Source organism: Lactuca serriola, chromosome 2 (assembly GCF_051521515.1).
Source record: "Lactuca serriola cultivar US96UC23 chromosome 2, Lser_US96UC23_V15, whole genome shotgun sequence".
Classification (NCBI taxonomy): Eukaryota; Viridiplantae; Streptophyta; class Magnoliopsida; order Asterales; family Asteraceae; genus Lactuca; species Lactuca serriola.
In genome coordinates this window covers 192,756,777-192,769,447 of record NC_136409.1, presented here as the reverse complement: position 1 = coordinate 192,769,447, position 12,671 = coordinate 192,756,777, and the positions used below count along the sequence as shown (strand labels likewise).

At 36.1% G+C, this 12,671-nt stretch overlaps 1 protein-coding gene across 2 annotated transcripts; it reads left to right on the top strand.

Annotated features, from left to right (window-relative positions):
- The first annotated feature begins 236 nt into the window (after positions 1-236).
- On the top strand, positions 237-3,163 carry LOC145087903 (ruBisCO large subunit-binding protein subunit alpha-like). Of its 2 annotated transcripts, none has more exons than XM_079026009.1 (6): positions 237-847; positions 939-1,134; positions 1,318-1,442; positions 1,542-1,892; positions 1,995-2,301; positions 2,371-3,163. In XM_079026009.1, exons 1-6 carry the CDS (start codon positions 794-796, stop codon positions 3,078-3,080), a joined length of 1,743 nt encoding a protein of 580 aa, XP_078882135.1. In that variant the 5' UTR covers positions 237-793; the 3' UTR covers positions 3,081-3,163. The 2 variants fall into 2 exon arrangements, with proteins under 2 accessions (XP_078882135.1, XP_078882134.1); XM_079026008.1 differs by having other exon boundaries at positions 239-847; positions 936-1,134.
- The last annotated feature ends 9,508 nt before the right edge of the window (positions 3,164-12,671 follow it).

Genomic DNA, 12,671 nt, shown 5'->3' with positions numbered 1-12,671 from the left:
TTAACATAATATCTTAACTAAATAAGGAAATTACTAAATTAGGTCTAAAATAATAACAATTTAATTTTTATTTTAGGTCATCAGTTTTGAATTTTGATAGTATTGTAAGATGGTAGTGTTAAAAGTGACGGTGATAGATGTGAGTCATTTGACGATGAGATTTTTTTTTTTTTTTTAAAGATAACCGTAATATAATCACAAAGATGGGAGAGCGTTGGAGCCGGAGCTGGATATAGATATCGCGATATGATGATTCTTCTCACTCCATCTTAAAATCGTGGCAACAATCCAATAATATAATCAAAAATTGCCATTCTACACATATGGGAGATCGGGAGTTGTGATCTGAGATATGGATATGGTCCACATGGATATGGAATGGGGATCATCGAATCTCACTCCCATGCAACAAAGCCAATAATATAATCCCAAATGGTCAATCTACACAATGTGAGATCCCATGAGATCTGGATATGGAGATGATTTAATCTTGTTGAAGCTCCTCCTCCATCTTAAAACCCTTGCAACAAGCCAATAACCCAATCATATAATCACAATTTGTCAATCTCGGGAGCTGGAATGAGATATGAGATCTGGATATGGAAGATGATCGAATACCGCGTTTATCACTCCATATTAAAACGCTGGCAACAAGTCAACAACCAGATCTGGATATGGAAGATAATCGAATCTTCTGCAGCCCCTTCTCACTCCATCATAAAACCCAACCCTCACTCTTTGCTACAACACCATTCTAACACCTCGCTCTTATCTACGACTCAACAACTCTCTCATGGCATCTGCTAATGCAATTTCTACAGCTTCTATAATCTCTTCCTATAAACAGGTATGTTCTTGTATAAACTCGAGTTAAATCTGATCGTTCCATCTTTATGTGTGTTATTTATGTGGGATTCTGTTGTTATGAGCAACAGCAGCAGGGGAGACTGAGAAATGGTAATGGAGGTGTTAGTCAATTCCGGATTGCGCCGAAGATGAAGCAATCTCATTTTCGCCGGTTCTCGGTTCGCGCCCAGGCTTACGGTCTTGCCTATGATGAGAGTGGCAGAGCGGGTATACAGGCCGGTCTCAATATACTTGCCGATGCCGTTGCTCTTAGTCTTGGCCCTAAAGGTATCATATCATCACTACTTATCATTATTATTGTCTTAACCAATCAGTCGTTAATGGTTTATTAAGTGCTCTTTAATTTAAATTTAAATTTTCGATTATGAATTTCTGGTTAACGAGCACTAGTTGGTTACAGCAAGCGTCATTTTCAAAATTTCATAATATTGCCATTCTTATTCTGTATAGGACGGGATGTTGTGATTGTGAAAGATGGTGGTGCCCCAAAGATTGTAAGTGATGGCTTTTCAATTGGCAGTTCTATTGAGCTACCCAATGCCAATGAAAACGCTGGCGCTAGTCTTATTAGAGAGGTTTGACTAATTAACTTTGACCCTACTAAAGATTATTGTATACATGTGCTTTATCTTTTCTACAATTTGTTTTGACAACTTTGAAGTTTTGTTTCATAGGTTGCAAGCAAAACCAAGGAGTCAGCTGGTGATGGGACAACAACCGCATCGGTTATTGCACGTGAAATAATCCAACTCGGTATCGCAAGTGTCACCTCTGGTGCTAATGCAGTCTCAGTGAAGAAAGGCATTGACAAAACTGTAGCTGCTCTGGTTCAGGAGCTTCAAAAGAAAGCCACACCTGTTAAAGGTCATGATGATATCAAAGCCATTGCATCGTTGTCTGTTGGAAATGATGATATCGGAACCACCATTGCTGATGCCATGGACAAGGTTGGACTAGATGGTGAGTTGTCCATCGAATCGTCATCCTCCTTGGAGACAACTGTTGATGTTGAAGAAGGAATGGTGGTATGTAGTATTAATTCAAACTAGATCATCAGTCAATGACAAATTCAACAACTCTGTCTGTGTTGTATCATCAACCATTTAATTTTCTCCATTATTTTGCAGATTGACAGAGGATACATCTCCATACAATTTGTTACTGACCTTGAGAAATTAACAGTCGAATTCGAGAACGCCAGAGTGTTGGTCACAGACAAAAACATATCTTCAAACAAAGACATAACCCCATTGTTGGAGAAAAGAAATCAGTTAGGTGGTCCTTTGTTGATTATTGCTGAAGATGTCACTGGCGAAGCTTTAGCCACCCTTGTTGTAAACAAATTGCGAGGCGACCTCAAGGTCGCTGCCATTAAAGCACCTGGAGTTGGTGAAAGAAGAAAAGCCCTCCTTCAAGACATCGCCATCATGACAGGTAATCTTTGTTTGCTAATCTTAAAACTGTATGTTTGCTAATCTTTGTTTTGGTCTTAAATTTATTTAGGAGCTAAGTACCTATCGAGTGAGTCGGGGTTGCTTATCGAAAACTTATCGGTCGAGCAGCTTGGAAGGGCTAAAAAGATCACAGTCAGCAAAAGCTCAACCACCATCAGTGCTGATAGTGCATCTAAAGATAAGATCGAGTCGAGAATTTCTGAAATCAAGAAAGAATTATCCGAAACAGATTCGGTCTACGATTCTGATGAACTAGCAAAACGAATCGCGAATTTATCCCGCAAGGTCGCTATCATAAAAGTAGGTACTGCAATAGCAGACCAGAAAACCCTTTTCGAGGATGCAAAAAACGCGACATTTGCAGCAATAAAAGAAGGAATAGTCCCTGGAGGTGGTGCTGCATTTGTCCATCTGTCGACATTAGTTCCTGGTATTAAGGAAACGCTTGATAATGCGGATGAACGTTTGGGTGCGGATATTATTCAAAAGGCGATTGTGGCACCGGCATCATTGATTGCACAGAACGCCGGAATTGATGGTGAGGTGGCTGTGGAGAAGGTGAAGGAAGGGGAATGGGAGATGGGGTATAACGCGGTGAGTGATAAGTATGAGAATTTGGTGGTGGCCGGAGTTGTTGATCCGGCGAAGGTGGCACGATCTGCAATTGAGAATTCGGCTTTGGTTGCAGGGAGGGTGTTGATTAATCATGGGACTCTGATTGAGAACATCATGGCTATGGGGGATGTGGCTGTTGTGTAAAGTAGGTAAATTGTAATGTGGATTATCCCTTTGTTGCAATTTTTTATCAATAATAACAAAAGACATTATCTTCGGTCCTTCAACTTCTCCTCTTTTACATTTCGGGTCCTCAATCTTTCGGCTTCTAATTCTTTATCGCAACCACCGGCCCATTATTAAGCCCAGAAACTATTAGCCCATCTACATTCTTTTATGATTTTTTTTTCATAAAGCAATTTACATTTCAAAACTATTCTTTTGTTTGTGTTTAACATTTGAAAATAAGATTAATATATGCTATATTTCAATAAAACATGATACGGATCAGTTGAAATTTCTTGGCAAGGCTATATAAATTAAAATGAACAAACTTTCTTATATATCAAGAATTTTGAGACTACAGTAAATAAAAAATATATATAACTTTGTTAATTAGTATAAATTTATGGGAAAACTGCAATAAAGTCCCTATATATTGGTCTCATAATCGATTTAGTTCTTATATTTATTTTTTATTCAATTAAGTCTCAAATACCGGTAATTGTATTCAATTTAACCCTTTGACCCGGTCAACAGGTCATCTAACTTTCAAAAATTATATTTTTGGCCCAGATTTCAAAATTTATTACAAATTTGGTCCAATTTTTACACTTTTGGCCCAAATTTTAAATTTTGTTACAAATTTGGTCCAAACTTTACCCTTTTTGCCCAAATTTTAGAATTTTATTATGAATTCATCCTAACTTTAGTTTTTTTTTACAACTTTTTTTTTCTCAAAGAATTGTTTCTAATATGTTTTTTCTTTAAAAAATCATGTTTATACAAAAAAAAACGTATTTTCACTTAAAAATCTTATATTTTCTATATAAAAACTTTTTTTAAAACCTTTTTTGTATATGAAGTATCTAGTTATAAAAATATATATTTATTAAGTATATAAATATATACAAAACCGTTTTTATAAAAAAAATATATACAAAAACGTATTTTACAAAAAAAAATGTATACAAACACCTATCATCTTTGTGTGTGTGTGTGTGTGTGTGTATATATATATATATATATATATATATATATATATATATATATATGCACACAAATAGGTGTGTATCTATTTTTTTTTATAAAATCATTTGTATACATTTTATAAAATGTATACAAACACGTATTATATAAAAAATTATTCAAACAAGTTTTTATAAAAAAAATGTAAACAAACAATATTTTATAAAAAAAATATAGATAAAATAGGTGTTTGTATACATTTTTTTTTTTGTAAAATACATTTTTATATACATTTTTTGATAAAAACAGATTTGTGTATTTATATACTTAATAAATATTTATTTTTATAACTAGATATTTCATATAAAAAAACTTTTTAAAAATGTTTTTATATAGAAAATATAAGATTTTTAAGTGAAAATACGTTTTTTTTTGTATAAATATGATTTTATAAAGAAAAAACATATTAGAAACAATTCTTTGAGAAAAAAAGTTGTAAAAAAAAAACTAAAGTTAGGATGAATTCATAATAAAATTATAAAACTTGGGCAAAAAGGGTAAAGTTTGGACCAAATTTATAACAAAATTTAAAAACTGGGCCAAAAGTGTAAATTTTGGACCAAATTTGTAATAAATTTTGAAATTTGGGCCAAAAATATAATTTTTGAAAGTTGGATGACCTGTTGATGACCTGGTCAAAGGGTTAAATTGAATACGATTACCGGTATTTGGGACTTAATTGAATAAAAAAATATATAGGAACTAAATCGATTATGATACCAATATATAGGGACTTTATTGCAGTTTTCCCTAAATTTATTTATATTGTAAAGCTGTTTAGGTAAATCTAATACAACTTCTCTTTGTTTTTCAATTATGTACTAATGGCAATCAATATCTTCTCACCAGAACAATACATTATACTAGTATGCATTACTCCACTTGCAAATACTTTAAATAAATTTAAAGTTCCTTTTAACATGATAAACAAACTAAAAGACATGCATGGAATCAAATATTATTAATATAAGCTTTCAACTTGTTATATATTTTACATAGCATTATTGAAAAATCCTTACAAAAATCACTAAAATGACTAAAATTAAAATTAAAAATCATAAATTAACTATATATTGCCTTAATATTTTTCTATGATTACATAAACGATTAGGAGCACCAAGAAACACTCATGACATTCCAACTTTGAAAGGCGACAATGAAAGAAAGATCCACCTAACTACATGTAACATGTAATCTGCAGACACACAAACGTACAACACAAACGTTTGCAAGACCAAAATCGAATCACCTCAATCTTTATTTCGCCTCTGGTGTCTGAAGCAAACCATTCCATTCACCTTTATTCTTGTATAAATTAAATATATGATGTTATTTGTAGTATTTGGTGCAATGATATAGTTAATTATTATATGGTGTTATTATATGCCTTGTTGCTATTAATATGTTATGGTGTGAAGATGATATGATGTCATGGTGTATGCTATTTACAATATGATGTTATTATAAAATTATTTAACTAAAAATTAAAAACCATATTGTAAGTATATTTATTGTATCATAACTTTTTTTAAATACCCACTACTAAAAATGAAAATTAATAAAATGGAAAGAAACAAAGTTCATTCAATAATGATTCATTCTATTTGAAAAAATAATAATAATAATAATAAAAAATAAACTAAACTATCATGAAGACCCATATCGAACCCATCCTATGATCAGCACACATGGAATTAATTGAAGTAGAGAAGGAATGTACAATTTTTTCCAATAAAATGAAACAAATTGTTTGTACTATCAATTAAATATTATCAGTTAAATAGAATGATCCACTTATTCTACACTAACAAATCATTCTATCTAATTGGACAATACAAACAATTTGTTCATTTTATTGGAATAAAAGTACATAGCTTCTCTATTTCCATCTCTATTTCCATGTCCAAAAATACCCATTATAAATTATAAATAAAGTATTAAAATTTGTCACTTTTTGATGACAATCTTATTATAATTAAAGATAATATGAAAAAAAAAATCTAAAAGTAAAAGGGAGTCCTTTTGTCAAAATATATTAAAAATCTAGAAACTCAATGATCATTTAATCAATTTGCAACAAAATAAGATACCTCCGAAGATGAGTTGTAAAGAAAAATATTTTTAGTCCACGAGAAGGACACATAACCACCCGATTTGAAGTCGTTTGTTTCTAGAAACTCAACCTTTGACATCTAGTTCTACCAAGCTTCATCAACGTGCATCTATAGCTTATTTGTTGACCCGGAATTTTGTTACAACTTACAAATTACGTAATAAATAGTATGTCAAAGACAAGCAATTTAATTAGAACCATTCGAATATATCTAATCGTATCTACTTGTTTGTCTCAGAATTAGGTTGTTTTGCTTTAAGTATATTTTCATATTTTTTTTCATGATCAATGGTTTGATTTCCAATTTTGGTTTGATTTCCAATTTTGGTTATATGATTAATGTGTATTTTTTTATGGAGTATATGAATAACTTTTATTTTAGAGTAAAATACACAAATTGTTCTTTTGGTTTGGGATATGGATAGTTTGTATGTTTGATCTCTAATTTTTATTTATTTATTTATTTAATTCGGACCATCTCTTTGTTTTATTTAGTTTTCTTTCTTTGTTTTATTTCGTTTTGTTTGCTTATGTTGACATTTTGTTTGACTTTACATGTAACGTCCCAAAAATAAATCTATAAAATTTTTCGTTTTTAGATTAATAAAACAACAAACCATACCATTGTCACAAAACCAAAGTTATCAAAATGTATCGAGACATCATCAATATCAGAGTAAATCACAAAATACAAAATCGAATGGTGTGTGCTCTGCAATCATCTCGAGCTCTTCCCTTTTGAACCATAAATACCTGAAACATAAAGTAAAAATTGTAAGCACAAAACTTAGTGAGTTCCCCAAAATACCACATACTATACATAATAAACACATAATGAGCCCCGCCCACCATCGGGCCCTGCCAGACATCGAGCCCCACTCGGTATACAAATATGTTAGTCATCGAGCCTCACCCGATATACATATAAGGCATATAAACATATAAACACATAACACATGCAATAATCACAAAGATACATACCATACAGAATGGTCATAGGGTCCCGCCCAATAAGCATATGAGTACATAACACATGTAAGAGTCACGCATACATCTAGCAACCTAACATAACATAACCATGGGTCGGCATTGGTGCCTTCAACCCGCTAAACACAGTGAGGAAACTCACCTCGAACTGTTGAATCACACTGATAAATCTCTGGTTGTTGGTCCGACAAATCCCCAAGCTATCAATACCAATAACATCCAATTAATAATTGGATTCCAATCCATAACCATCAGTCTAAATTAGGGTAAAGGACCATTTTACCCCTTACCTAGCTTGGTCCAAGACTAAGGCCCAAACCTACCATCCAAAAGGCCCAATTCCAAATCAATCACCTAAGGCCCAATTTTCCAAATTGGGCCTAAATCCCATTGTGGGCCTTCACCAAGCTAACCTAGAATAAGCATATGCCCAAAAACCTGACGGTCCAACAAGGCCCTAAACATCCAAGTCCAAACATAGCCCAAACCGAAAGCCCAAGTGTATGAAGCTAGGTAAGGGGTTCAAATCTTAACCGATTAAGACTTCAAACCCAAACTCAGATCTAACTTCCATAAGATGGTTTATCACCTAAAGTTGCCAACTTTATGTGCATGCATGGCTTAATGAGCCTCAAGAGCTCAAAAGAGCTTAATAAATGACTTAATACATGCATGAGACCATAAACACCATAAAGGTTGCACCTTTAAGCTTAAGGAACCCTACAAACATGCAGATCTACAAGATTTAGCTTCTAAAATGGTCTTAACTCATCAAGACCAACGAAAAGGGACAAAATAGGACCATAACAAGCTAAAGAGTAGATTAAAGCAAAGAGTAGACAAGGTATGAACTTTATACCTCAAAATTCACCAAAAGATGGACCTAAATCTGGATCTCTAAGCTTCCCTCCAATGAATGAGTCTTCCAACTTCCTCTTCTATCACTTCAAGGAGCACAAACCACCAAAAGCAAGACCAAGGCTCAAGAACACTCAAAGATGTTATTAGGGTTCGATATTAGGGTTTTAGGATAATGGAGGCTAATTAAGAGGACAACTCTTAGGACTTAAGGTGAATATATAGGGTGCAACACCCCAAAATTAGGGTTTCATTAAACCTCTCATACGCCATGTGTAACTCTCGTACGCCCAACGTACAAGGCTCGAACCCGCGATCAACTTCTGCATTAGTACGCTAAGTGTAAGATGTGGTACGCCCTATGTACTAGCTTCAAGGATCAAAATGCAATATTTTAATTACGAAGGGATAAAAGGAAACATACCCATTTCAAGTGTTATAATTCTTCCCCACTTGAATCAGACTTCACCCTCAAAGTCTGCTGCCCCAAATAACTCCGGATAGTCCTCCCTCATCTCATCTTTCAGCTCCCAAGTCCACACCCAACCCTTTCGGTGCTACCATTTCACCTTTACCAATTCCACGAAATCATTCCGTACCATCCCAGGCACGCCAGATAGCCTAAGCAACCCAACCATAACCCCAAGTATACAACAGCCTTCCCAAAGGCAACCAAACCCAAACCTATCAGGTCTCTCCCAACATGATGATGAACGAATCCTTTCTCAGCCTAACTTAATTCCCTGCAAAATAACTACTTCTACTCTACCCGAAGTCTGAAATCTTGAATTGGTCTGACTCCCCGACAGACCGCCCATACTGAACCACTGCTAATTCTATTATTCCATATGTCTTCCAAACTGACTACGCAAATTATGATTACCTGTGGTTCCCACTAGAAAACAAAATCATAGACCATTTGTTGATGCCGGAAACTATTCACTTGATTAAAGGGATTAGATATTCCTTCAAGAAAGGCTCATCCTGATGATAACGATTCCATGAATATAAAGAACAACGAGAGACAATCTGGGAGTTAAACCTTCTAGTGTTAAACAAGTAAATGCTTCCTTAACTGTAGATCTGATACGCTTCTGCTATAATTCTGAAGTTCCAAACTCGCCCGACTCACATACAGATAGAATCATTCCAAAACACGATCACAAGGGCTCATCCTACCACCAGAACCAAAAATGATGCTCTTGGCATACAGATCCCTTAATTCGTTTCTTATTGAAATAAAGACCTTGCACATAAACACTCTTGATTCCCAACATGAGTTCCCACCATAAGCTAACTCGGTACATAATTTGCAACCGGAGATCCATGACTTTTTCACTTGCATTTCATCCGAAATCTTCTGATTCATGGCAACCCTTACCAATCTTGGATATAAATATCCCCAACCATCGTTGAGACTGCCAGTCTCACACCTAGCCTAACCACCAGGTTCCTAAGAGTCCAATTAACAAGGCTACCCTAGCCTAAGCATCACTCTGTGCCATTCGCTGACCACATAACCATTCCTACAAAAACCAAGATCCAAGACCTCGACCCAACGGTCTCTACCAGGTCCCACCTGCATTGTATTAATCAAATGGGCTTCGCCTACGGGTCCCACCCCAACTAGAGCTACACAGGCCTAACCTCGCCTTGGACCCCAATGGTCTTCCTCCTAAAACAGAGAAATGCTCTCCGACAGTCCCATCTGTATTTCCCAAGGCATGAACTGATCCTCCTTTATACTCATAACCACCTCAACGATAGTATACCTCAAACTAGTGAATGCTACGATCCCATCGCATACTTACTACACTTCCACCCAATCTGCCAACCCAGTGAATGTTGTGGCCATCTCGTAGTCTTACAACACGTCTAACCAACCATGGTTACCACCCATGGTCTTACCACACCTATACCATCTCAATCCCAATCTTCCTGAGTCGAACCCGCATCCGACTGAACCCAAAGTAGGTGTTCGGGTCATGCTTCGAACCCCAACACCTTCATTTAACAAGAACAGGAAACGAAGCTCTAACACAACCCTCAACCTGCATCCATCCGTAAGTATGCTATACATCACAAAGAAGACTCCGACCAGCTGTTGGGAGTTTTCTAAACTCCCAACTTACACAACTTCAATCCAAGAGACCACTTGGGTCATCTCTTCTCCTGACTGGGATGTGAAACTTACCCCAGTTCCACACCCGATCCAGCTCCTGAAATTATGAACGATTCTCCCCCACTTGGATTTGTCGAAGCTCTCCCATCCTACAAAATTTGATGGATTCCCAACCCATCTTACCTTCATATAACATGAGTTGATGATGACCTGCGCTTACCAATACTAGCGTTCCATTACTAGCCAATCTCGATGATCGCCTAACTCTTGAAATCTAGAAGAATGCTCCCAGAAATCTTACTAAGTCCAATAACCCCAATCACTTCCCATAATACTGCACCAAAATACTTAAGTCCTTTATGTTGGTGACAAAGACCATAACCCTTGCTCTGAACTGGCGTATCTTCACCCCAACTCCCCATCCTCCGCAAAATCTCTGAATTCTAACCATCACCAACCCTTGCGATAATAAAGTTCCCCTGGAACTTCCAATGACCAAACAAACTCATGTGGTCGCCACCTTCATCTTCTTGCTACCGTTCCTTCCTTATCAATAGTATTGATTGGATCCAAAGGTCCTATCATTGACGACTGCAAATCCCACCTAAATAATGCTACTACGCCTGCACTTTGACTTTACTGAAGAACTAATCCTACTGATTCGACTAAAGATCTCTCAATCAAAACCCCTAAACTGAATCCATCAAATAACCGGAACAATCACCCAAACAATTGAATCTTGCTCAATAATATACGACCCATGAATGACTCTTGGCATGCAAAAATGGCATATAACAATTCTTGATGACATAACCCAAGCAATAACAGAGAACTAACCCAAATATGATGCTTACGCATACCCAAAAAGATTCCAAAGCAAAATAATTACTGATAATAAGCATGAAGGAAGCAAAAGATAACATATCTGCAACAACATCTTATGAAACTCTAAATTGATGAAATGCAGAATTCACGCTATGGTGCTAACAACCTATCATTCAAAAGGTTTCTGATATGATGATACGACACTGACTAAGAACATTTTTCATAATAATATCATTACAGAACTGGGGCTCAAATTACATACCGGTGATTTCTTGCGGCTCGATCTTGACCTCCTAAGGAACGATGGGTGTTGGGACTTGAGCTTCCTATGTGATCCAAACAGGAAGGATGGACTTGAAATGACTTGGTTGGTGACAATGAAAGCACGTCTGATCCTTTTTACAATCCTGATGCACATGCCCTCTTTCCCTGTAACGCCTTGTTCTGAATCGTTTCTTAATGCGGTGTAGTAACCCAAAGATCGGTTATCATAGGGCCTAGGCCTTTTAGGAAAAGTGATTAGACCCATTTGGAGGTGGGTAATGTGATTTATATAATCCGAGAGTTTGTTGGTATTTTGGAGCTAAAGGGTATTTTGGTAAAGTGTCAGATCGTGATTTTATGGAAATTAGATTTTTGTTCGGGAAATTTTACGGAGAGTATGAGTTGATAGAAGTGTATAGCTTCTCGTTACCTCTTCGTGGATATAAGGATCGTTGGAAACGGACTTACAACGAAGAAGTTATGGCCTTTATAAGGTTGCAGAGTTTGAGGGTAACCCTAGTACGCGGGTCGTACATAGGGAGTACACGGGGCGTACTAGTGCTAAGGTCAGTACACGGGGCGTACCTCGGTGTACGTTGAGCGTACGAAGAAGAAGGATCATGACTTTAAGAGGAGTACACTAAGCATAATGGGAGTACGTGGGGCGTACTCCGGATTCATGCAAACCTTATTTTAGGGCCTTGGAGCCTATTTAAGCTCATTTTTTCTTCACCAAACCCTATTACCTTCAGCCTTCATCCCTTTTTAACCTTAGAATCCAACCCTAAGTGCAATTTGGTGATTTTGAGCTTGGTATGCGCTTGATGGGTGTTCTGTGAAAAAGAAGAAGAAGAAGAGAATCATTTGAAGGTGTGGCTTGAGCTTCTAGATCCAGGAGTATCTTTCCATTTGCAAGCTTCCTAACGTAAAAAGCTTTAACCTTGATGATCCTTTTGGTTGGATCTACCTTATGGAGTTCTTTGACATTTTTGAGTCCCTTGATGTAAAGGTGAGCTTTTAATCTACTCCACAAGTAGTGGATGTTAGATCTAATCTCCAATAAGGTCCCTTGTTCATAAAAATGGAAACTTTATGAAAGATTTTGGTCAATGCATGTATTAAGCTCTTATCAAGTTCCTTTTTAAGTGTTGAGTCCCATTAAGACGTCTTTGTGAGTAAAGTTGGAAACTTTATTGGTTAAGACCTTGACTAGGGACTAGATCTATGTGTTGGACATCTTGACTTAACCCATTAAGAGCAAATGTGGGTTTTTGGATTCCTGACTAGTACGTTGGGCATACGAGGAGATACGCTTAGTGTAATGCGAGGATCGTGCATCCGGAAGTTGAACTTTGTGCATCGTGGTCAAGTATGCGGG

Coding starts and splice junctions, on each gene's coding strand:
- LOC145087903 (XM_079026008.1), top strand. CDS start 794: ATGGCATCTGCTAATGCAATTTCTACAGCTTCTATAATCTCTTCCTAT. Junction 1,135..1,317: donor TCTTAGTCTTGGCCCTAAAG/GTATCATATCAT, acceptor TATTCTGTATAG/GACGGGATGTTGTGATTGTG. Junction 1,443..1,541: donor GCGCTAGTCTTATTAGAGAG/GTTTGACTAATT, acceptor TTTGTTTCATAG/GTTGCAAGCAAAACCAAGGA.